Source organism: Periplaneta americana, chromosome 9 (genome assembly GCF_040183065.1).
Source record: "Periplaneta americana isolate PAMFEO1 chromosome 9, P.americana_PAMFEO1_priV1, whole genome shotgun sequence".
Classification (NCBI taxonomy): domain Eukaryota; kingdom Metazoa; phylum Arthropoda; class Insecta; order Blattodea; family Blattidae; genus Periplaneta; species Periplaneta americana.
Genome location: NC_091125.1, coordinates 63,550,279 through 63,572,565, shown reverse-complemented (window position 1 = coordinate 63,572,565; position 22,287 = coordinate 63,550,279). Strand labels below are relative to the sequence as shown.

At 35.9% G+C, this 22,287-nt stretch overlaps 1 protein-coding gene and 2 non-coding genes across 3 annotated transcripts in view; 1 reads left to right on the top strand and 2 right to left on the bottom strand.

Annotated features, from left to right (window-relative positions):
* Positions 1-22,010, bottom strand: part of LOC138705589 (uncharacterized) — an 80,275-nt gene extending 58,265 nt beyond the window's left edge. The window contains exons 1-2 of the mRNA XM_069834191.1: positions 21,862-22,010; positions 18,246-19,097 (exon numbers count right to left, since the gene is read on the bottom strand). Coding sequence (XP_069690292.1) covers positions 18,246-19,097; positions 21,862-21,874 — 865 coding nt within the window. The 5' untranslated portion in view covers positions 21,875-22,010. The remainder of the gene's footprint in view (positions 1-18,245; positions 19,098-21,861) is intronic.
* TRNAS-GCU (transfer RNA serine (anticodon GCU)) lies at positions 8,370-8,451 on the top strand. The gene has a single exon. It is a non-coding gene; the product is annotated as a tRNA-Ser (tRNA).
* On the bottom strand, positions 10,519-10,600 carry TRNAS-GCU (transfer RNA serine (anticodon GCU)). The gene has a single exon. It is a non-coding gene; the product is annotated as a tRNA-Ser (tRNA).
* Positions 22,011-22,287: the final 277 nt, after the last annotated feature.

Sequence of the window (22,287 nt, the reverse complement as noted above, 5' to 3'; positions counted from 1 at the left end):
TCAGAACCCATGAATAGTCATGAGGATTAAACAGAAAACCAGTAGGTCTACTTATTTCACATCCAAGTTGACATAATATTTCATTGTAACATCCAACCCGCACATATTACAAATGAGAGAATACAGACACCTAATTAAGAAATCAAACATATTATATGTAGTATGTCAAGATTGCACTTGCAACCATAATTATTGCAACCAATTGTTCTTGTAAGATTCGCGTTAATCTATATTGCTCCATTGAAATAATACCTATTTAACGATATTTTGAATTTATCGAAGCTATTCTGTAGTTGATATGGATGCCATTCTACATTTGTAAAATAATAATAATAATAATAATAATAATAACACTAACGCTAAACTTTAGAATACATAACTGTTCCACTGTTAGTGACCGCGTCGTGTTAAGCCTTCGATCAAAGGAGAGGAGAAACAAATGAAGATCAGTAAATATGGCTATACAAAGTATTCGGATAATTATCCCTAGACCAAAGTGCATAAGATTTGCTGATGATATGGCGTTGTTAGCAGAAGAGAAAATGATACTAAAGGATATGCTACTGGATATAAATGACAGCTGTAACGAGTATGGGATGAAGATAAATGCAAATAAGACGAAGGGCACGGTCATAGGAATAAAAATACAGAAGATAAACTTGCGAATTCTAAATGAGGCAATAGAACAAGTGGATAGTTTCAAATACTTGGGGTGTACCATAAGCAGTTCCATGAGCTGCCAGGAAATCAGAAGGATAGCAATGACCAAGGAAGCTTTTAATGGAAAAAGGAGCATCTTCTGTGGACCTCTGGAAAAAGAACTAAGAAAGAGACTAGTGAAGTGCTTTGTATGGAATGTGGCATTGTATGGGGCAGAAACATGGACATTACGACGAAGTGAAGAGAAGCGAATAGAAGCATTTGAAATGTGGATATGGAACGTTTGAAGTGGGCAGACAGAATAAGAAATGAAGGTGTGTTGGAAAGATAATTTTAATAATAATAATAATAATAATAATAATAATAATAATAATTTATTTATTTCATCTAGCAGAGCTAAGGCCAGTAGGCCTTCTCTTCCGCCCAGCCAGAGTGGGTGAAGAAAGAATGATGCTGATCAGGAAGAGGAAAAGGAACTGGTTGGGTCACTGGCTGAGAAGAAACTGTCTACTGCAGGATGCACTAGAAGGAATGATGAACGGGGAAGAGTTCGGGATAGAAAAAGATAATTATGATAGACAACATTAAGATATATATGGATCATATGAGGAAATAAAGAGGAAGACAGAAAATAGGAAAGACTGGAGAAAGCTGGGTTTGCAGTGAAAGACCTGCCCTTAGGCAGAACAATGAATGAATGAATGACCAAAGTATTTCGATAGTTTAGTATATATTATAAAATTGAAGTTAAAATGAATAATGCGTTTAATCGACTAATAAAAACTAATATTTCCCTGGGACCAAAAAATTGTAATTTTCCTTGCAAAAAAATTAATGAATGAAAGGGAAGTATTTTCCCTGAAATGATTACTTTTACGAACTCCTCTATACAGTTGGCCTTGATTTCTCGCAACGTTGCAGTACAGTTTCACTACTTAGTGTACCTGTGTTTAGGGTCGCTCCTTATAATAATAATAATAATAATAATCGTCCTCAACGGCATGAATTAGATCTATTGGCCTGTTCCATCTCAGAATTGTTCATGCCATCTTTTCAGATGATGATGATGATAGTGGCTAACAATTTTATGGCGTTCAATAATTTACTTTTAAGCTGTATCGTTTCTTCTTCAGTAAGTATATGTACTCTTGTGTCTACTTTCGACTGAAACATACCTAGTGATTTTGTTGGGTCATTTTATTTAGTTTATAAAAGTAATTCTTTTAGTCATTTTTGAGAACACGCCAAGAAAGTGCCTGAAGTACATTTGTGTCATTTTTGCAAGAAACAGGTGATCAAAAATAAATGTTGAACAATTCCTCAAGAGACCCCCGGACCTATCGCGCTATATTACCTGTACACAGAAATAAACCTAACCATAGGTTAGCGTTATGAATGTTTCTGTGGCAGCCCTAACCATCACACACTATAACTGTACTGACTTGCAAAAAAATTAGCTATTTCTTAGTATGGGGGCTATTACGGGTAGTTATTACACAACTCACTAACGCTAATCAATAAATTAGATATATATTTTTTATTTTAGTGGGTTATTTTACGACGCTTTATCAACATATTAGATTATTTAGCGTCTGAATGAGATGGTGATAATGCCGGCGAAATGAGTCCGGGGTCCAGCACCGAAAGTTATCCAGCATTTGCTCATATTGAGTTGAGGGAAACCCCCGGAAAGAACCTCAACCAAGTAACTTGCCCCGACCGGGAATCGAACCCGAGCCAGCTGGTTTCGCGGCCAGACGCGCTAACCGCTACTCCACAGGTGTGGACGATATATTTGTCACTGTGTAAGGGTTCTCGGGCACGACGCAAAAATAGTTGATCCCTAATATCACGTAAATTATAAGTTAGGTTTGTTAATTCGGCACGACGCAGAAATCGCAAAAAAAAAACACGTTAACTAAAGTAGCCTGAGCTACACACGCACACATAATGCGCAACTGCAGGCAAGGACCGACATCAGCCATATGGCGTACTTGCTATAGGCATTCTAAGAGTTTATACGGTTCTTCATTCCTGAGAACGGCATATTGATTCCAAATGACTTAAAGTCACTTATTAACCCGATTACTTTTTGACATTCATAAATATTACGAAATCCAAAGCACGAGCAGAAAATTACAGAAAAAAGTTCACAGAAGCATTCAGCATACGTACTTACCCAAGAAAATCCATTTGGAAAGAGAAATACAATATGGCGTACCTTACAGGTTATCCAACAGCAATTTTAATATAACGTACACAACTTTCCCTGATAATTTACCATTTCCCATACCGAGAAACTAAACAATTTTAGTTCAGTGAAAGTGTCGAGAGAGTGCGTGGCACTTTGACAGTGTGCGTTTGCTTTACAGAATGTTTAATAATGAATAAAAGAAGTATTAGTGTAGCTACACCTATACTTTTATTGTTTATTAATATTGAGACCATTTTTTAAACTAAAACCAGAAAATGTACTTGTATTCTTTACCATTTATATATTTCATTTATCTTCAATCAATAGATATGGTGCAATGCTTCCGAAAGATTGTTACTAGTAACTTCATAGTACAGTACAAGATTATGTTTTATGTTTCAGTTAGCTGTATTCATGACACAATTTGTATTATACAAAGTGATTCAAAAGGTAAGATCAACCGGTGAGGAGATAATTCAGGGCGGCGACATTTAGAGCAGGAAAATAATTTGTCAGTTTTATTTAGGCTATTTGCAACCGTTTGAGAGTTACAAGAAGTCAAACAGTTAATTCACATCTCATGATGCTTACAATAAATACTAATTCATCGTCAGTTGTTTTGATCTAGGTTTGTTTACAAAGTATGATTTCCACTATTGATAGAATGACAATGGAACACACGCCGTGAAATGTGATTGGCCAGCACGATCCCCTGACTTAACGGGGTTTTAAAAAAGAAAAGCTGTACGCTCCAGCGAATTAATTCAGCTGCAGCAGACATCAGAATATGAAACGAACTGTTAGATCCTGTTGACAACGCAGTAAGAGAACGCTCCCAGACATGTTTCCTTGCAAACTGAGGAAATTTTGAGCAGCTGCTCCAATAAAGTACATACTGTAAATTAGTAATTATTGTAAGTCACTTTAGTTGTGAGTAAATGTTTGACCTGTTATAACTCTGAAACGGTTGCAAATAAATAAAACTGACAAGAACTTTCCTGCTCTAAATGTCGCTCTGAATCAACTCCTCACCGGTTGACCTTATCATTTGAACCATTCTGCATACCCAATATTTCAGAAATAAGAAATGTACTTTCAATAAGACTAAGATGACATAAATACAATTGTAATCTCCAAAATGACATTGTATTTTATTCACAAGTCCAGAATAACATAGCCATAGGCTAACGCATGTATGAGATTAATTACAAAATAAACTGGCAAGTTACCTATAGGCTATTCTCCAAATCAAACCATCTCGCGCTTATAAATGAATCGGTTTTTCCAAAAGACGTAAGTCAGAAAAAGTAAATTTGCGGGAAATTAAAAAAATAAGGTTTTATGAGCTTTAAGATACGAAAAAGCCGCTCTTTAAAAAAATTAATTTTATAACAAGTAAAATCAAACACACAGATATTTTCGTGCTATTCTTGAATTACTTTATTGGAAATCATACATAATCAACAAACAGAATTTATAATAATAAATAAATAGAAAAATAGGAAAATATCATGAATGATGAAGAGAAATCAGTCGTTTCACTTGGGATGTAATTACTGTTTTCCAGTCATCTTACGTTGCAATACTGTCTGTATGCCAGCTGAAAAGTTCTTCATAAAATGTTGTACGCTCACTTGAGATGTAGGGCCTACTGCTTCACTTTTATCCGAGTCTTTCAGTTCTTTCTGTTTTATTGGCACTTTTCCTGCTGGGTAGACTGCGCTTGTTGGTGGAGGAACGGATTCTCGCAGAAGTGCCATGAAGAATACGTGGTTCCTAATTCATTGATATTATTAGATACTTTGATATATCCAACTTTGTCATGTGTATAAGTTACTCAAAGTGGAATAGGATACACAGGATGAATCAAAAGTCTGGAACCATATAAATATCTTTCATATGCTCGATTTTTTGTTACTATAGGTGTTATCAGTATTTGTAAGACCAAATGCTCTACCAGTGACACATTCGATTCTAGCCCTCAGCTATTTCAAAAGACTCCATTTTGGATACAAATTTGAAATTTTAAAGGAAAGGGGGTCATGTAGGTACTCAAACTCATGTGAAATTTTCTAAAAAAATGAACAATGATGCAATCTGTTTTGAGATACCTCTAATCGTTTTCAAGTTATTTAAAGATAACATTAGTTACTGCATCTACATATATTTTGTAACATGGTACTAAGGAGGCTTTGGAAAAGGTACTTTTATGCAATTCTGGTAATTAACTTTCACTGTCACGCGCTCCAAAACATCTTCTGGAATGGATTCATTGGCATCTCAGACATAATGTCACAGCTCTTGCAGATTCAGAGGCGTTGGAAGTACATAGATTATATTTCTTATGTAGCTATATAAGAAGTTCCAGACATTCAAGTCGGGGGACCTCGATGGACATTTGCAGAAGAAATTGTCTTGGTCTCCAGCGCGCCTAATCCACCTTCCTGCCAGTTGCTTCTTAAGATGGTTACGAACATTTGCTACAATGCAAAAATAACAAAAGACTGGCAAACCCGAAAGAACGAAACTCATATTAATAATTTGTATTCGAACATACCGTATATAGTATTTATTGCTTAGCCTATAACATACAAAACAAGAAATGGTAAGTAGCATGAAAAAATATTAAAAAGTTTTCCCTGTTCAAGAATGCTTCAAATAGCTAGGCGAACATATAACCTGTAGGCCTATGATCAAGTTTAGTACGCCCATTAAATTCTTTTGCAGCTTGGTTAATGCGAATTTCTAAATATGTTGAAGCAATTGCTTTCACAAGTTAACTTACATGAATATCAAATTGGTTTAAGTTCGACACATACGTCGCTAAATATGAACATAAACCAAGGTCGTTTGCCTCTATTACAATTTTATTTTATAGGGTATGTTCATATATGAACACTATTTCAGTTTTTTCTGAAGTAGGCCTACATTTCTTTCAGTATACAAATTTGCATAACATGCATAGCAAGGATAAACAAATTCACTCTGTTTTTATAATAAATAGGAAACACAGATTTTTCACACATTGTAATGTACCATTGTCTCTTCCCATTTTTCGCAATGAAGGACACATTAATTTCTTCACAACAAAGCCAATTACATATTCAGCACACTTTCAAAGAATAATAAAGTAAGTGTTGAATTTTATGGGCAATAGTCATGTTTATTCATTGGGATTGGCAGTTTTAAACACAAAGGATTATCTCTATTCTCTACATATCTTCTACTCTTGACTTCACTAGTAGTACCGACTAACAAATAGCACACTACCTTGAGAAATACAACTTCCTGTTTTGATACAGTTTATTTCATTTCCTGTTAATAATACAGTATTTTGAATGCTACTTTGAATTGCAGGTAAGTTGGATTAACATTCCAACCACTTCGTTACCTAACAAACCCAAAAAATAGCTATAGGGGAGAGTTGGGTAGTATCGGACATCGGGTAATATCGGAGTGTGAGTTTCTTTCATCTTCCACCAGATGATAGTACCTGAATGACATGGTTACGTTTCATTGATGTCGCATATAGAAACGTAACTATGTCATTCAGTTACTACCATCTGTTGGTAGATGAAAGAAACGTACTCTCCGATATTACTCGATGTCCGATACTACCCAACTCTCCACTATGTGATCTTATCTCAGTTTATATAAAACAAGTAACTCAGCGTTCATACATAAATGTAAAAAAATAACACACAACAATCAATGTGCACAATAAAATCCCTGATGAATGGACACCACTCATGTTGTCTCAGGCTTTTAGGTGTATTACAACCTTTTCCAGATTTGTTACGGGAATTAAGTAAATTAAGTATCCTATCCATGAATCGTATGAATTTCGTAGTTACCTCACAACTCCCAAAATTCCTTTAACGATAATATTTTGTTACAATATTCTAATTGATCAGCTACTAACCTGCTTAATTCACAGAACTGCTGGTCGAATTCTTATTTTATACTCGCAACAGAGTAATCCATATGCTTGAAAGACAATTTATTACCAAATCTTAAACAGAACTCTGAAATTCATGGAGCGATTGCACATAAACCCTTTATTTCATCATCGTTAAAATAAATTATTACCTTTTTTTTTTGTGCCAAGCAGTTGCTCGCAGTTGAATCATATGGCATACATCCAATGAAACGGCAAGTTGAAATTTATGGATGTGAGGGTTCGGGGAAAATAGTTTTTAGACTTATTCCTCAGATATATCTGCACCAGAGATTGTGCTATGCTTAAGCTGCAACTAGTCCCGTCAAATAATATTAAAGTCTTCTGAAAATCGGAGCTTGGTATTCGCCTATCGCCTTGAGTAGGTCTACTTCAGGCCGAGCTTACCTGAGTGCCACCCGCACAGTGCAAGGGCTCCATTTTCCATTGGAATGTGTCGACATAGTCATTGATTGCTTCAGTTTCATTCGCGTTTCTTTTCCCACGTGATTTTTAAGCATCGTTTTATTAATTCTTTTGTACATATTATATGAAATCAATTCAGTTTCTCACCACAATTTATTAAATAATAATAATAATAATAATAATAATAATAATAATAATAATAATAATGGTAATCGTCATCATCATTATATTGGCTAAACTAGCACTGAGTTACTTCCTCGTACTTCGCTTAGGCCTATACACTTTCAATTGTTTAGAACTCTCTCCTCAGTTACGCCATCATAACTTTAGTGATATTACGAAAATTTCACGCTAAAGTACACTCAAGCTATGAACTGCATATACGAGTCTGTGACAGGTTAGATTAGGATAATTAGGTTAGTTTAGTTTAGACTTTTATTTTGCCTTGCATATAGGCCTAAACTTGGCAAACGCTGGTGATTTTTGTTTTCTGATGTTGTCAGTAATAAAATAATGTAATGGCGGATTTTCACTTCCGACATCAACAGAATTAACTCAGCGCTAGTTTCGCCTAATAATAATAATAATAATAATAATAATAATAATAATAATAATAACAATAATAATAATAATAATAATAATAATAATAATAATAATAATATTATTATCATTATTATTATTATTATTATTATTATTATTATTATTCAATCTCAGCCCCCCTCGCGTATGTGGTACCTAAGAGGTTACGTCCAATTTCGGCTTCCTCTTCAAAATTTTCTAGAGCTCCTTCAGAGGAGCAGCGTAACCCGGAGTGAGACTAGTGGCCAACAGGCTTGGAGCTCACATATTTAGTTTTGTACAGCCCCCAACCCCTTGCAAGGACGCGTTTTGCGTACCTTTTAAATTTTCCTCCCAATTCTCCTTCGATTTTTCGAGATTTTCGAGATTATTATTATTACTATTATTATTATTATTATTATTATTATTATTATTATTATTATTATTTACAGATCAGCTGTTCATATGTTAAAAAAAAACTAAACAAAGATTGTTCTGCAGAGGCGATAAGAGGAAGCGTCAGCACTTCCTATCACTGAAAGTTGAATGACAGGTGACGAACAACATACAATCAATTACGAGAATATGAAAAGCGACGAGGTGGCCGAGTGGTTAAGGCGTTGGACTGCTAATCCAATGTGCTCTGCACGCGTGGGTTCGAATCCCATCCTCGTCGTTGCATATTTTTAAATCCGTGGTATCTTGAGGATACAGGTACTCAATGCAAAATGATATACTTTCACACAGCATAAATCAAACAGTAATTATGTTTTTAAATGTGATGTGATTAACATACTTTTCGTAAGGACCACACAAACTGGATAGAAATGTATCAATTTAGATAAAAGCTAATTTTGGGAAAACAGTAAATTAAAGTGATAACGGAAGAACTGGAATGAAAAGTAAGAACTAATGTTTCTTTTAGGTTTCTTTCTTATTAAGTTGAAGTGAAATCTCCATGTTTGAGGTTCAAAAGAGAAGAATTGTAACGGTTTGTTATGGAAAGTTTACTCACTTTGCTCTTGGTAGCATTGAAACAGAAGGTAGGCCCAAGTGGTTTTTCCAAGCAGTCCATCTGACTTCATTTTCTATTTAACGTGCCTTTAGACTTTTGCCACTCATCGTCTCGATCAACTCACGAACTATAGTTATCCTACAAGCAAAACTCAGGTCGGACTCCTCGCGCTGCGCATGCTATACCCCTCTTACCCCCTTGCAGTAGGCTTGAGAGCATGTTGGTAACGGGAGTATACGTCATCTGCGCGAGACAGTCACGCCCGCTGGTTTCTGCGCTCTGAGTTTTCCTTGTTGGATGCCTATAATAGTTGAACCAGATGTCACTGCCTTTACTCGGAGGAGAAGTTCTAAAGACCACTTTTTAACCGGTAGATCAAAATTTAAATTTGTTCTCTGGCAGAGTTGTTGAGGACTCGGTTCGAGGCTCCTCAACAGAGAGCCAGAAATTGGATTACCGACCACATTTATAAACCATGTTTAATTCCAGAACTCGGCAGAACCTTTTAATATTTTCATAGTTATGAAAAAGCCATATCGTCAAAATGTCAGATCATTCAATACACTTCAAATCTTTAGTTCCTTCATCGTTACAAATTGTCCTCTGGGTCTTTAATCAAATTCGCTACAATTTGGTCCACTGTGATTGGTATTTTTATTGGTATTTATCGTTAATAGTTCACAAAAGTACATAAACTTAATAATTTAAAAATTATCTACTTAAAATAGTAATTAAACATAATAAATATACAATTTCATAACTAATTTTTCTATTATATATCTATGTAACTTGTGTTGGTTCAAACTTGCACTTACGTCTGGTTTTAGTGCATGTTTAAACCAATCGTGTTTATTATAAAACTTTAGAACTTATATATCTGCTACTTTTGACAATTCTCTGCAATAAACAAATTATAAATCAATTTTCGTTGTTACTTTAATCATCTAATTCTGTTCTATGACTTTCATATATATGTTTATTTTTAGGTTCACTTATAATGATAACTAAATACCCATTCAGGTTAGCCGTTGTTGACATAGGCCTAGAGCCAGCAGACTGCTCCACTGTGATGGACAGAAACATAAAGATAAAGATAGCCTATTGTGTCCCATGAATGGCAAAGGCCTCCTTAAATAAGGGAAAGCTCTATTTGTCTAACGTGGTGAGCTAGTTCACGTTAGACGTGATATTTAAGTCTAAGAACTTGAATTTCCTTAACAATGATTCTCTCACTGCCTTTCACAACTTCTTGTCTATGCACAAATGTCTCTCGAGTAGTTACCACTTTCTTCTGTCTCTTGCCTCTCTGGACCATTGTTGACCTGCCTGTTCTCTGAAGAAGTCTGCCCATCTGCGCCAAAGTCTGCCTTGAAGTCTCCTTCCTACACGGGGGTCCCATATGGTAGCTCGGCATGTCCATCACAAAATTTAAAAAAATTAAAACAACGTAGTTGATAAACTTTTCTAATAGAGGATTATTAACATACACATAACAATTTCGTCGCAGTTCTATATCATTTTGCTGTTTCCCGAACTATTAGGTATTTAAGATTATATAGTTAACAGACCAACATTTGTAATTAGCTAATTTATGTGATACTTAGAGAATGATACTAAACACGACAGAAATGAAAAATATATATTACTATTTTATTTACACTGTGAGAAATTAGTTATTTAGCATTGGACATCTGTAGCCTCACATTGGTTAGATCTAAAAAGGCACGACGACGAGGATGGGATTCGAACCCACGCGTGCAGAGCACATTGGATTAGCAGTCCAACGCCTTAACCACTCGGCCACCTCGTCCTACGATTACAACCTTTTATCTTTCTAGAATTAATAGTGTGTTGCTCGTCACCGTCAATCAATTATTATGATTGACAGCTGACAGCATTAATATCACTCGGAATACGCATTCCTTGTAGCGCATGAACGATCGATGACAACGGAGTAAAGAAATCCGTATGCGCATGAGTTATGCTTTATGAGCAATGCAGGTGAGTGCATACAACACCGGCTCAAATAATTATTGGGATTCTAGACTTTAGCCTACTCTTAAATACAATAAAACGATAATAGAATAGTTCCCTAATGGCTAAAGATTAAAACAATTAGGCCTATGAGAAAAACATGCAGCACTTACACACTGCTATTTCTAGTCACCGCCTCCTTAGATATTATGATAAGTTATTCATTACATAATTTAACTTATATGAGATTGAGAAACCTCCAGTTGCTAAGAGTAATGAAGTTCCGGTGAAAATGTGTGATAACAGCCATTGCACATAAGTAGGAAGTCCTGGATTATTTTGTCTTTAAAATATGTTCTACTTATATGGTCCAAATTACTGTAAACGTGACAATAGGCCTAACTGCGAGTATTTATTGTAGCGTCTATGAAGTACTTAATTTCTTCAGAAGTATGCCTATACTTCATTGGAAGTATGGGAAAAGAAAGCACTGACATTTTCGTAATTCTATTTAAGTCTTCTTATATCTTGTTTAAAAATGCAATTATGTGTGCAGTAAAAAAGGCACAACGATTTCAAATATTATGTACAGGCTTCGAGACTTGGGACCCGATACAATAACATTACTGTGCATGTACTATAGGTTGTTGACTCGCTGCAGGTAGTGAAAGGTAGAGACGTGTTGAGGTAACAACGTTGCTATTTAGAGTAGAGTACGGTAGTATGGGGGAACACACATATGTACATTCTAAAAGTAAATATACATTACACAATGACAATGTCAAAAGAATGTGAAAAACTTTTATTCTCGTGTCTTTTATAAGCATTTGTGTTTAATTATACACAGTGTTAATGGTGGAAATAAACCTGTAGCAACTTCAATTTCTGTATTTATCCTACTGGTCGACTTTAGGAAGTGCAGTTACAGTACCGAATTGCAATGTACTACAAGATACATTTTCAGTGTAAACGTAAATCTTTTTCGCTTATCTGCCAAACACAGTTTGTACTGTGAAAAGCTGCGCTCTACGTCGCATGACGTGACAGGAGCAAAACGAAGAAACCTAACATCATTCCAGTCTCTAAGAGACAGTCCTTTATTCTCGGGTGACTCTATGTCCACTAATTTGCTGTTTATATTACACAATGTTCCATATCCGTTATTTTTACATAAAATTGATTTCCACTTCTGTTTTACACGTTCAATAACCGGTGTACTTGGTGTCTCATTAATTCTCTGTGTCATTCTCTCAACTAATTTGAGGGCTTCCGGCAACTCTTGCTCTGACTTTTCTAACCGCGTAATAGTTTCAGACACAGTTTGAAAATAGGCTTGTATGAAAACCAAATTATTCGTCAGAACCTTCAAATCCAGAGCGTTTCCCTTTGCGTATTTGTTGGCATTCATTCTACAGTACCACCACCCACTGTACGGTTTACCACTATACTCAGTACGCCGTTATGCGCATTTCCCACTGAACTGCTCTATTGGGTCTGAAGTCTCGAAGCCTGATTATGTAGTTTTTTCATTAAACAAATTGTTCATAAATATTTCTATATAAATATGCCAGATTTAGCCTAATTTTAATCATTTCGTCATAATTTCGACACCCAGACGATTGTTTCAGCGACATTAATCTCCTGAAATACGAAACAATCCTTACCACTTCAAGCTAGAAGTAGGCCTACATAAAATGGTCTTTAAAGTAGGCAATAATAAAGAACTGTAAAATAAAACTGAACATTATGGTGCAATTATTTTAAACACTATTTGTTTTATTCGATTTTTCTAATGTTAATTTGTAGGTCCACTGGTTTTAATTAATATAGTAAATCTTTATTTTTAAAAGTAAGAGTTGTATACAAAATGATTCTTATATAGTTATAATAAATATGGTAATCAGTAGGAACATATATATGTTCCTACTGATTACCATGAGTTACTTATCCAATATAACAAGTAATATTTAATTCTGAACCAAAGAGTTCGTTAAATGTAGGCCTACATGACGGTAGGCTATTAAGTGAAGTCCTTCGCTTATTTTGACTTGCTACAGAGACTGCGAGAACATTATGTGGTTTCACTTGAAGGAGTGCTAGAAGACGGTATTATGTTCATATTTAATTTCAGAAACAAAATTAGCAATGTTTCAATTTTAACGTAGAACGTTTAAGTGGCCACCTCCTATAATGGAGAAAACTGTCCGTTACCATTTCTGTAATTTGTAATACACTGTTCCCTCGATATAGCAGAAAGCCAATGTTTACCTAGGTACTTAGATACTCGTATAAGTAGGCCTAACACGCGGAGCAATCCCCTGCAATCGGCAAGCATTATGTTTAGGTAGAGCATGAAAGTCAAATAACAATATGGACAATAAAAAATCGACCATACAGGAATGGGTATTTAAGAGTTATTAATAAAGTATAAAAAAGTGAATCTGATACAATATTAATAGCCTACCAATTAATTTTATTTCTTAGAATAAATCTGTCTATAAATACAATAATAAATAAATAGATAAGAAAGTAAGTTGGTAAGAAACTAAGTAAGTAAATAAGTGAATGAATGAATGAATGAATGAATGAATGAATGAATGAATGAATGAATGAATGAATGAGTCGACCTGGTTGGCGAGTTGGTATAGCGCTGGCCTTCTATGCCCAAGGTTGCAGGTTCGATGCCGGGCCAGGTCGATGGCATTTAAGTGTGCTTAAATGTGACAGGCTCATGTCAGTAGATTTACTGACATGTAAAAAAACTCCTGCGGGACAACATTCCGGCACATCCGGCGACGCTGATATAACCCCTGCAGTTGCGAGCGTCGTTAAATAAAACATAACATTTTTTGAATGAATGAATGAATGAATGAATGAATGAATTAATTAATTAATGGAGATACGAAGATATGAAGAAATGTATAGCCTAAGTGAAGAAATGTATAAATGAAGAAATGATTAAAGAAATATAGGCCTAGTAATGAATAAAGAGACAAAGAAAAAAATAAAGAAAAAATAAATATTACCTTCAGCTTTCCAGCAATATCCTTAAGAGCCCTGTTTGCGCAGTTTTCAGTATCCAAACCCATACAATCACACAACTACAGCCATAAACGTTCCACGGGGATCCTGTGAATTTCCTGTCATCTTTTTTTTTTTACCTGACGTAGAACTTATAAGACTGCTTTAAGTTTGAAACCAATAGTTACTATTTACTGTAGCATAGATGTTACTGAAACACAGCGGGTGACAGACTTTCGACGGGTTTAATAAAATATGAGTAGGCCTATGATAACAGTTAATATGTTTCGGTAAGCCTCTATTAAAGAAATTGGGCTACTAACTTATACGTAGGCCAATCTACCAGTTTCTTAGATTGGAGTTCATTGATCAGGTTAAGAAAATGATTATTATAAGTTTAATTTAAAACTGTGGCTAGGAACAAATTCTGGTAGATCTCCATTTCAATTCAGCTTAAGAAGAAAAAACCCATATAAACAAAGCAGTTTGTATTACTCCGCGCTCAAAGAGAGTGATTGGTTCACGGCATATCTCTATCTACTTAGCGACATCCCCTACCACGCACTTCTTCAGAGTATCACAGGGAGTTAGAGAAATGTTGTGTTCTTACTCAAAATTTATTTGAATTGAACTCCTTTTATCCGAACCAGAAGGGCCGTTTCGGATAACTTGTTTCTTTTTTGGAATAGGTCTAATCCATGATTACTATTTTCGGTAGTGCAGCGATACAGCATAACGGAAATGAATGCACGCGGAATAAGTTATCATCTTTCATTCAGTCGTATTTGGTTCCACATCTCTTGCGATAGATGGTAGATGGAACAAAAGGTAAGTAATACGTAAACAAAGAATAACTTTCACTTGACGGGATCAACGTACACCCACTGGTTGCAAAGAACACAGAACAAATGAACTGTGGATGTGAAAAACAGATTTCTCTCTTGCATTCCTTAAACTGTATTATTGTCGACCTGGTTGGCGAGTTGGTATAGCGCTGGCCTTCTATGCCCAAGGTTGCGGGTTCGATCCCGGGCCAAGTCGATGGCATTTAAGTGTGCTTAAATGCGACAGGCTCATTTCAGTAGATTTACTGGCATGTAAAAGAACTCCTGCGGGACAAAATTCCGGCACATCCGGTGACGCTTATATAACCTCTACAGTTGCGAGCGTCGTTAAATAAAACAAAACATTAACATTCAGCCTTATTAAATTGGTAGCCTTGCTGTGGGGCGAGAAAAAACGATAGCTGTCTCATTAGCGTTTGAGGAAAGTATCAAAAACTTTCAAAACAATAGTTTTCTCTCCACTTTTGAGAACTTCACCACTTCGACCTGCTTCACTCTCTGCCATAATGTCACAACTGTTAGGCAGGCTGTCATACCTTCCCTTCCGAATAACGTCAGTCTAGAGGCGGCCGTTGAACATACCTAGGCCTTTACCTGTTAAGAGTGGTGACATGGATGATGTAATCTTACGTTAAATATATCTGAAATTGAAGTATAATGTTTTATTTCACATAGATCTTATTATTTTATAATATTTTTATTCCAAAATAAAAAATAAACGGTAAAATGTAAAATATGATATCGGACTATATTACTTTACGCGGAGAGGTGTATCTATAGTGACAGACGGCCAATCATGAGACATCACAACACGTGCATTTGTTGACATTAGGTTTCACACTTCAGTTCGACAGACCATAGGACGCATCCTTTCCAGGGGGAGGGGTTTAGCCTGGCTTTACGTAAGACAGCAGCTATTATTGGTCATTCAGGAAAAGACGAGCGGAAGGAATGTTACTTTGACTCTGGTGCTGATTATTACAGGGACATCATTTTATTTTTACTTCAATTTTTATTGTACCCAATTTTTTTAATGTACTTCACTCCCACCGCTTCTATTAATGAAGTTCAACCGTCCTCCACACAGATCCAAGACCGCATATACAGTCATAATAGCCTTACGGTCATAGTAAACAGTACGTTCCAAAAATATGTTCGCGTTTTCCAGTGACGGAAGAGCTTCCAATATTGCATCATTTTCCATTTGCCTACGTCACATCCCGGTTTCCTCCACCTGCTTCTATTCGCCTCTCTGTAAATGCTACTGGCTGAGCTGTCTTAGCTCTTTTCTGAGAACATTAATTTCTGTTAGGAATTGGACGTCTACATAATATTATACAACTGTTTAAAATAACTTAAATAAAAGGGTCTCGTTAAGTAATTAACTGTCACGTGATTTCCTCCCTTTCTACGACGCTGCGACGTAACTACTTGGATGGACAGTAGGTAGCATGTCTGAGTAATTTTATCTTTTCGGATCGGGCAGAAGTGAAGATTGAATTTACAGTACGTAAGGTCTCTTTTATAGAGTAGGTATAGAATTATTTCAACATGAGTTACTGATACAAAGTACGAAACTGGTAATTGGAATTACGTACAATAGTCTGTAGTGCGATAATATGCACATTAGAACTGAAGCCTGTATCGAAATGAACGGCCACCATTTTCAAAAATGTGTTTAAATATCCATATTATGATTATTTTTCAATTTAACTTCATTCTCTATATTGTACGGTAATGTACTGTAGACAGTATAATATACACTCCATAATGAATACCTCCTCATGGAAAGCTCAGTTCGTGAGTAAAAACATTCATCGTTAATACTGTATTGTAATTTTATTAAACAAAAACCTAATGAAAATGATCAAACTCAAAATCGCGATATTTCCTAGTTTACGTAAATGGATGAACTACTTTTCTTCCCTTCTATACCTAGTAAAGTGATGTGTTTGTATATTACGCCAGTATCATCGAACTCCAGTCGTGGAAGGGGGGTAGCAAACGGTGTTTCCGGTTCTTAATCGTTGATCCAAAGGTATAGACAGGTTAATATTGGAAATGTTAGTAAAAATAAAATGATGTCCCTGTACTTATAAGTATCATTTACATAAGTATCCCAGTAGCCAGGTTATTACCAGAGGTAGGAAGTTCATACCAAAACAGCAGACTTGTTGAGTACAGCGAAGAGTAGAGATGTCAACCGCGCCTCGCCCTTCTCTCACTCGCTACACACGATACGGAGTTTACGCAAACAACGCATAGTATCATTCTGTGGAGCTGCGTAGAGTCGTGAATAGCATAAGAATATTGTTAATTTATATTCATATTTTAGGTTTTGAACAAAGTGAGCTATTCTGTTATTATTGTATTATTTACGTAACGTTAATATTATGCATGATTCCAAAAAAAAAAAAAAAAAAGTAAACTCATCTGTTATTAAATAATTATGCAAACAGAGCGTGTAACACGTTATTTCTTCCCGGATTATTCTTCGTTAAATGTTAGTTGAAAGACAAGTTTATTTACCAGCCGTCAATACTTGTTTGTTTTGCTGGCCTGTTGACGTCTTATGCTGCTGTGCTACTATGCGTTCGATTACGTTACAGTCCGAGTTCATTCAACATCAGAATTACAATACGAACATCCTAGCTGTCATTACAATATAAATGAAAAATTTTCTTGAAAACAATATGGGTTTAATATTATGTGCCACATACGAGGTACACTTTCAGATTCACAAAATTTTTGTTCGCCTGATGATAGTAAGAAATACTGTATCACATTTCAGATTTGCTTCAATTACGTCTTGTGACGTAGAACTAATATTTTCAGAGTGTTTTATGAACATAAAAAGAGTAGGCTCTATTTATCTCTCTCTCTCTCTCTGCCGGCAATGTTTACTTCGCTTGTCAAACATGGAACGAAGTATAAAACAGCGGATCATAATAAAACGCAAACACCGATAATTTTGTTAATTTTGTAATTGTCAATTTCAAGCTAGTTTCAATTAAACTTAGTAGCGACCATTCGTTTATTTACATCACAGTGTCCTGTAAGTTTAGATGTAAAGTAAGTTCAAAATAAAAGAAACGAAAATTTACGCATCTCCCTGCAAATCGTTAGCCCATTTTTCTCCCAGCGTATTGATATAATCTTCTGAATCAACGTGCATTAATTTATACATTTTATGTAAATCATTACATCAAACATATATTACTTTATATATGTATATATTGTAAATCATATAATTATATGTTACATACAAATTACAACGAAAAAAGTTAAGTGCTTTTCAACGGGTATAGACATCACAGGATGTTTGAAACTATAAATTATAATACACTTCAGAACAAAACAAACGTTCCATTTTCAATAGTTAGAATAAATATATGGGTACTAATATTTACAATCATAATTATTTATTGTTGCGAAGAAACATTGAGTATAAATCATACAGCAATTTAGAAAAAAGAGCGTGATTGATTTTCATACAAAGTTTTTCAATGAAATCATCATGATTATTTTGCATAATGTTACATACATTTATTCCATACTCATCTCCAAAACAAAATCAAACAACAGATTTTATCTATAAAGATGTATTATGCTATCAGACTTTCTTTTGTCGGAACAAGTTCTTCTGCATCATCCTCAAAACGCAACCTGCACGGGTCGCGCTGTCGCACTCATTCTTCACCACGTTCCAGTGCTGGCCATCCGGACACTGTCCACACGTGGCCAGTCCTTTCCTGCACACGTAGTAGTAGGTGCAGTCTTCGGCATGGGGCAGGTACGACTCTATCTCTGAGTCCGGACACACCGGCTCGTCCTCCGGAGCCACTACTGGGCATGTGCACGGCGTGGTTACTGGCTCCTGAGGGCATTCAGCCTCGCAGGTCTTGACGGTGCAGTCCGCGTAGCACGGACAATCACATATCTTCTTCTTGTCGTTGAAGTGCCATCCTCCTGGGCATTGGACTAGTTCTGGTACGTAATTCTTGCACTGGTAGTACCACTCGCACTCGGTGGGGTGAGCGATTCTTGCATCCTCACACGTGCAGACTGGGCATTCAAATTTACATTCTGGAGGACAGTCCTCGCACGTTCCTGGTTCAGGCGTCGTACATTCGTCGGTGGGAGGAGTGGGGTCAACGGGAGGGGCATTAGTAGGAGGATCGACACTCCCTGCTTCACAGCCTGCTCGTTCAGGCCAGTCGCAGACGTGCAGAGTGGGGCTGAAATGCAGGTTGGCGGGGCATTCCTTGCAGATGGGTTGTGCACCTGCGTCGCAGTGGATGAAGTAATGGCAGTCACTGGGGTGATTGAACAAGTTGTCAAAATCATCCACGGGGTTGTTTGGACAGGTGGGTGGGTCTCCTGGGGGACAGCTGTCTACAGATCCTGGAGCCCAACATTCGCCTCCCACCAGGAAGAGGGAAACAAGTCCCAGAGTGGCGATGAATCCTGAAAGCAAATAATGCACTTTGATTAACCATCAAACTAAACTTCCTGTCATACAGATTTTTCTGTGAATGCTATACAGGAATTGCGGAAAGGTTATTAGAAGATGATATGCACAATTGTTCACATACTGGACACTCAACCGCTCAGATAAAAGAAGAATAGAAACAGCAGAAATGTCGGTCCTACATTCCGTAGCAGGAGTAACTATTCTAGATAAAAAGGAAGTGAAGATATCAGAAAAGAGCTGGGTAAATCGCAATATAGCGAACGTAGAAGCTCTGACCACGACCCCTTCCACTTTTCCCCTACTAGCTCACCAGACACTCTACGTGACAGGTGAGAGTTGTGTCGAATGCACATTTCATGTGGGTGGGGATAACTTCCCCTACTGGCGTTCGCTATATTGCGATTTATCCGAATATCTACATCTCTTTAAACAATTCACAATTTCTATCTCCCTCATTTAGATTCATCTACTATTTAGTAACAGTTTTTGAGAGAAAGAAATTGCTATGTTGCCGAAATTCAGCTCCCACAAGTAAGACACTAAACACACATAAGTTTTTTATTATATAATTTCTGACGGGATTCAGTGTTTCTCTATAGAAGAGATAGAATTTAGAATCTACTGTACATTTCGGAAAGATTTTGGTGATTATTAGAATACGAAAGTTTCTTTTGAAAATCGAATGCCTTTAAATAAACCGTCTTCTTACTCTTCTTCTTTTTCAATTTCCATAAGGTTTGACAGGCAAAGTAAACACTGCCGGCAGAGAAAGGGAGAAATTGTCAGAGGTCACGTTCTACACTCATCTTGAAGTTGGGCGGAGGTAGAACGCTTCAGACCGCCCAACTTGAAGATAAGTGTGGGATGTGACCTCTGCCATTGGTTGAGTAGCAATTATCTTTCTCCCGCCCTCTGTCGGCAATGTTTATAGCAGTATAGACTTTGTAGATCTGTTTCAATATCAAAAGAATCTATCTTACCATTTGGTCAGAGGACAACTTTCCTTCAGGTTGCATTTTAGTAACATTTGGGGAAGTCTGTTGGGATTCATTCTATTGATATGCTTGCACCAGTTATACTGTATGTGGTTTATTCTTTTAAGTGAATTAAATATATTTAGCTCTTCGCTATATTGCGATTTGCCCTGATATTCTTTCCAATGCTGTGTCTGTATATCCTGAAATAGCAAAGTTCTTATTGCCCGGTCAAGCAGATTCATCACTTTCCGTAATGTTCAATTTGTTTTTTGATCATCAGCAAAAATGTCAAATTTGCACGTCTTCTAAACAGCAGACATTCACATGAACATTTTTCTTTTATACATATTTCGAAATCTCTTATCATAGTATTAGCCCTATTTTGGCATAAAACAGACAAATTATTCGATTAGGCTTGTTCTCGTGATATACACAATTCACTGCGGCATGGAAGACTTACGGAAGATTTAGACTAATAGCTCTTCTATCAATTTGGCTGTTAACATTGCAATGTTGAAATATAGAAGAAACATTCAAAATTTGCTTCATAATCACGAATAAATATAGGCTTACAGCACTGGATCGATTTTTGTAGATTACTGCAAAATAAATATGTGAATTGGAAGATAGGTGGTGAGCACTTGGAATATCGTACAAGGTCATAAATGAAATTCCAAGGCAACCTCTAAATTGTAAGAGGATGTCTCTTTGAAAGTAGTCTAAATAATGCAGTCTATGATTTTATAATTTTAATTTCAAAACGAAAAGCTCTTGCTGTAACGAAAAAATTAACCTCAATAAAAAATTTGAAACTGTTTTAAATAAACTCATTTAGAAAGCACGGTCAAATAATCTTTAAATAGTTTTGCAGATAGAATTCGCCTCTTAAACAATAAGTTATATTTACATAACATTACAGCAAGGATATCAAAATGTACAGCAACTATTTTTTGCCTTACACCTTACCAACTACTTCCAAAATAGACTACTTCAATATATATGTTATGTTTTATTTAACGACGCTCGCAACTGCAGAGGTTATATCAGCGTCGCCAGATGTGCCGGAATTTTGTCCTGGAGGAGTTATTTTACATGCCAGTAAATCTACTGACATGAGCCTGTCGCATTTAAGCACACTTAAATGTCATCGACCTGGCCCGGGATCGAACCCGCAACTTCAATATATAAATTTACAAACAATATATAATATTATAATATTATTATATGTATGAGTGTGCAATTATGACTAGGTAAATATAATATAACTTACTACCATACCATCCCGTTGTAAGAATTATGCAAATATAAGTTACCTAGTAAAAGTTTCAAACTTTTTGTTGTAAATAAAGTATGTTGTGTTTATACTCGTATTTTCAAATGACTATAAAATAAACAACATAATATAGGCCTAACTACATAAAAATACTCCATATATGTTCCGTTCTTGCAATTGAAGGGTTCAGAGCCATAGTGGGCCAAGCGCCATTTACTAAAATCGTAGAAAACAAGGGTTAAAATGAAGTTATTACCATAATTCAGTGGAAACATATAGCAAGTAATATAAAGTATACACATTAAAACTAAATGATATGTCAATCTTCATTAAACTATGGTATGCACTTAACTTTAACCCTTGCTTTCTCCATTTTTAATAAATGGTACTTGGCCCGCTGTGGCTCTGAACCCTTCAGTTAATGTGGGCTACATATCATGCAATAAGACTAGATTGTAGACGCGGTGAACTCGTGAATTAATAATATTACACCTGTATTATACTCACTATTACCAGCCATTATTTTTCGGTCGGAGGAAGTTTTCAGTCAAACTCTGAGCTGGATATGACACAATTTGCAACACATTTAATTTATATATAATCATTCAGAGTGTCCTTTGGACTGAAGTAATAATTGCGTTATATTACAGATTATACTTTCGATTCCTGTGACGAAAACGAGTACAAAATATGAAGAAAGGGTATCAAGTGTTCTCATCCTGCTCTAATCCCTTGTTGATCGGACCGTCATAGATTTAGATAAGTTTGATTGATCTGATATAAAATCTATTAAGTTCAAGCTTATATCTTCTGTCATGAATTGAGCCATTCAAAGTCAAAGTACCCTCCACTCATGTCAAGGATGATAACTGTTCATTTTTTCCGGTTACATGCAGATTACATTTCTTGTGGCTAAAACGCCACTTCAAAATT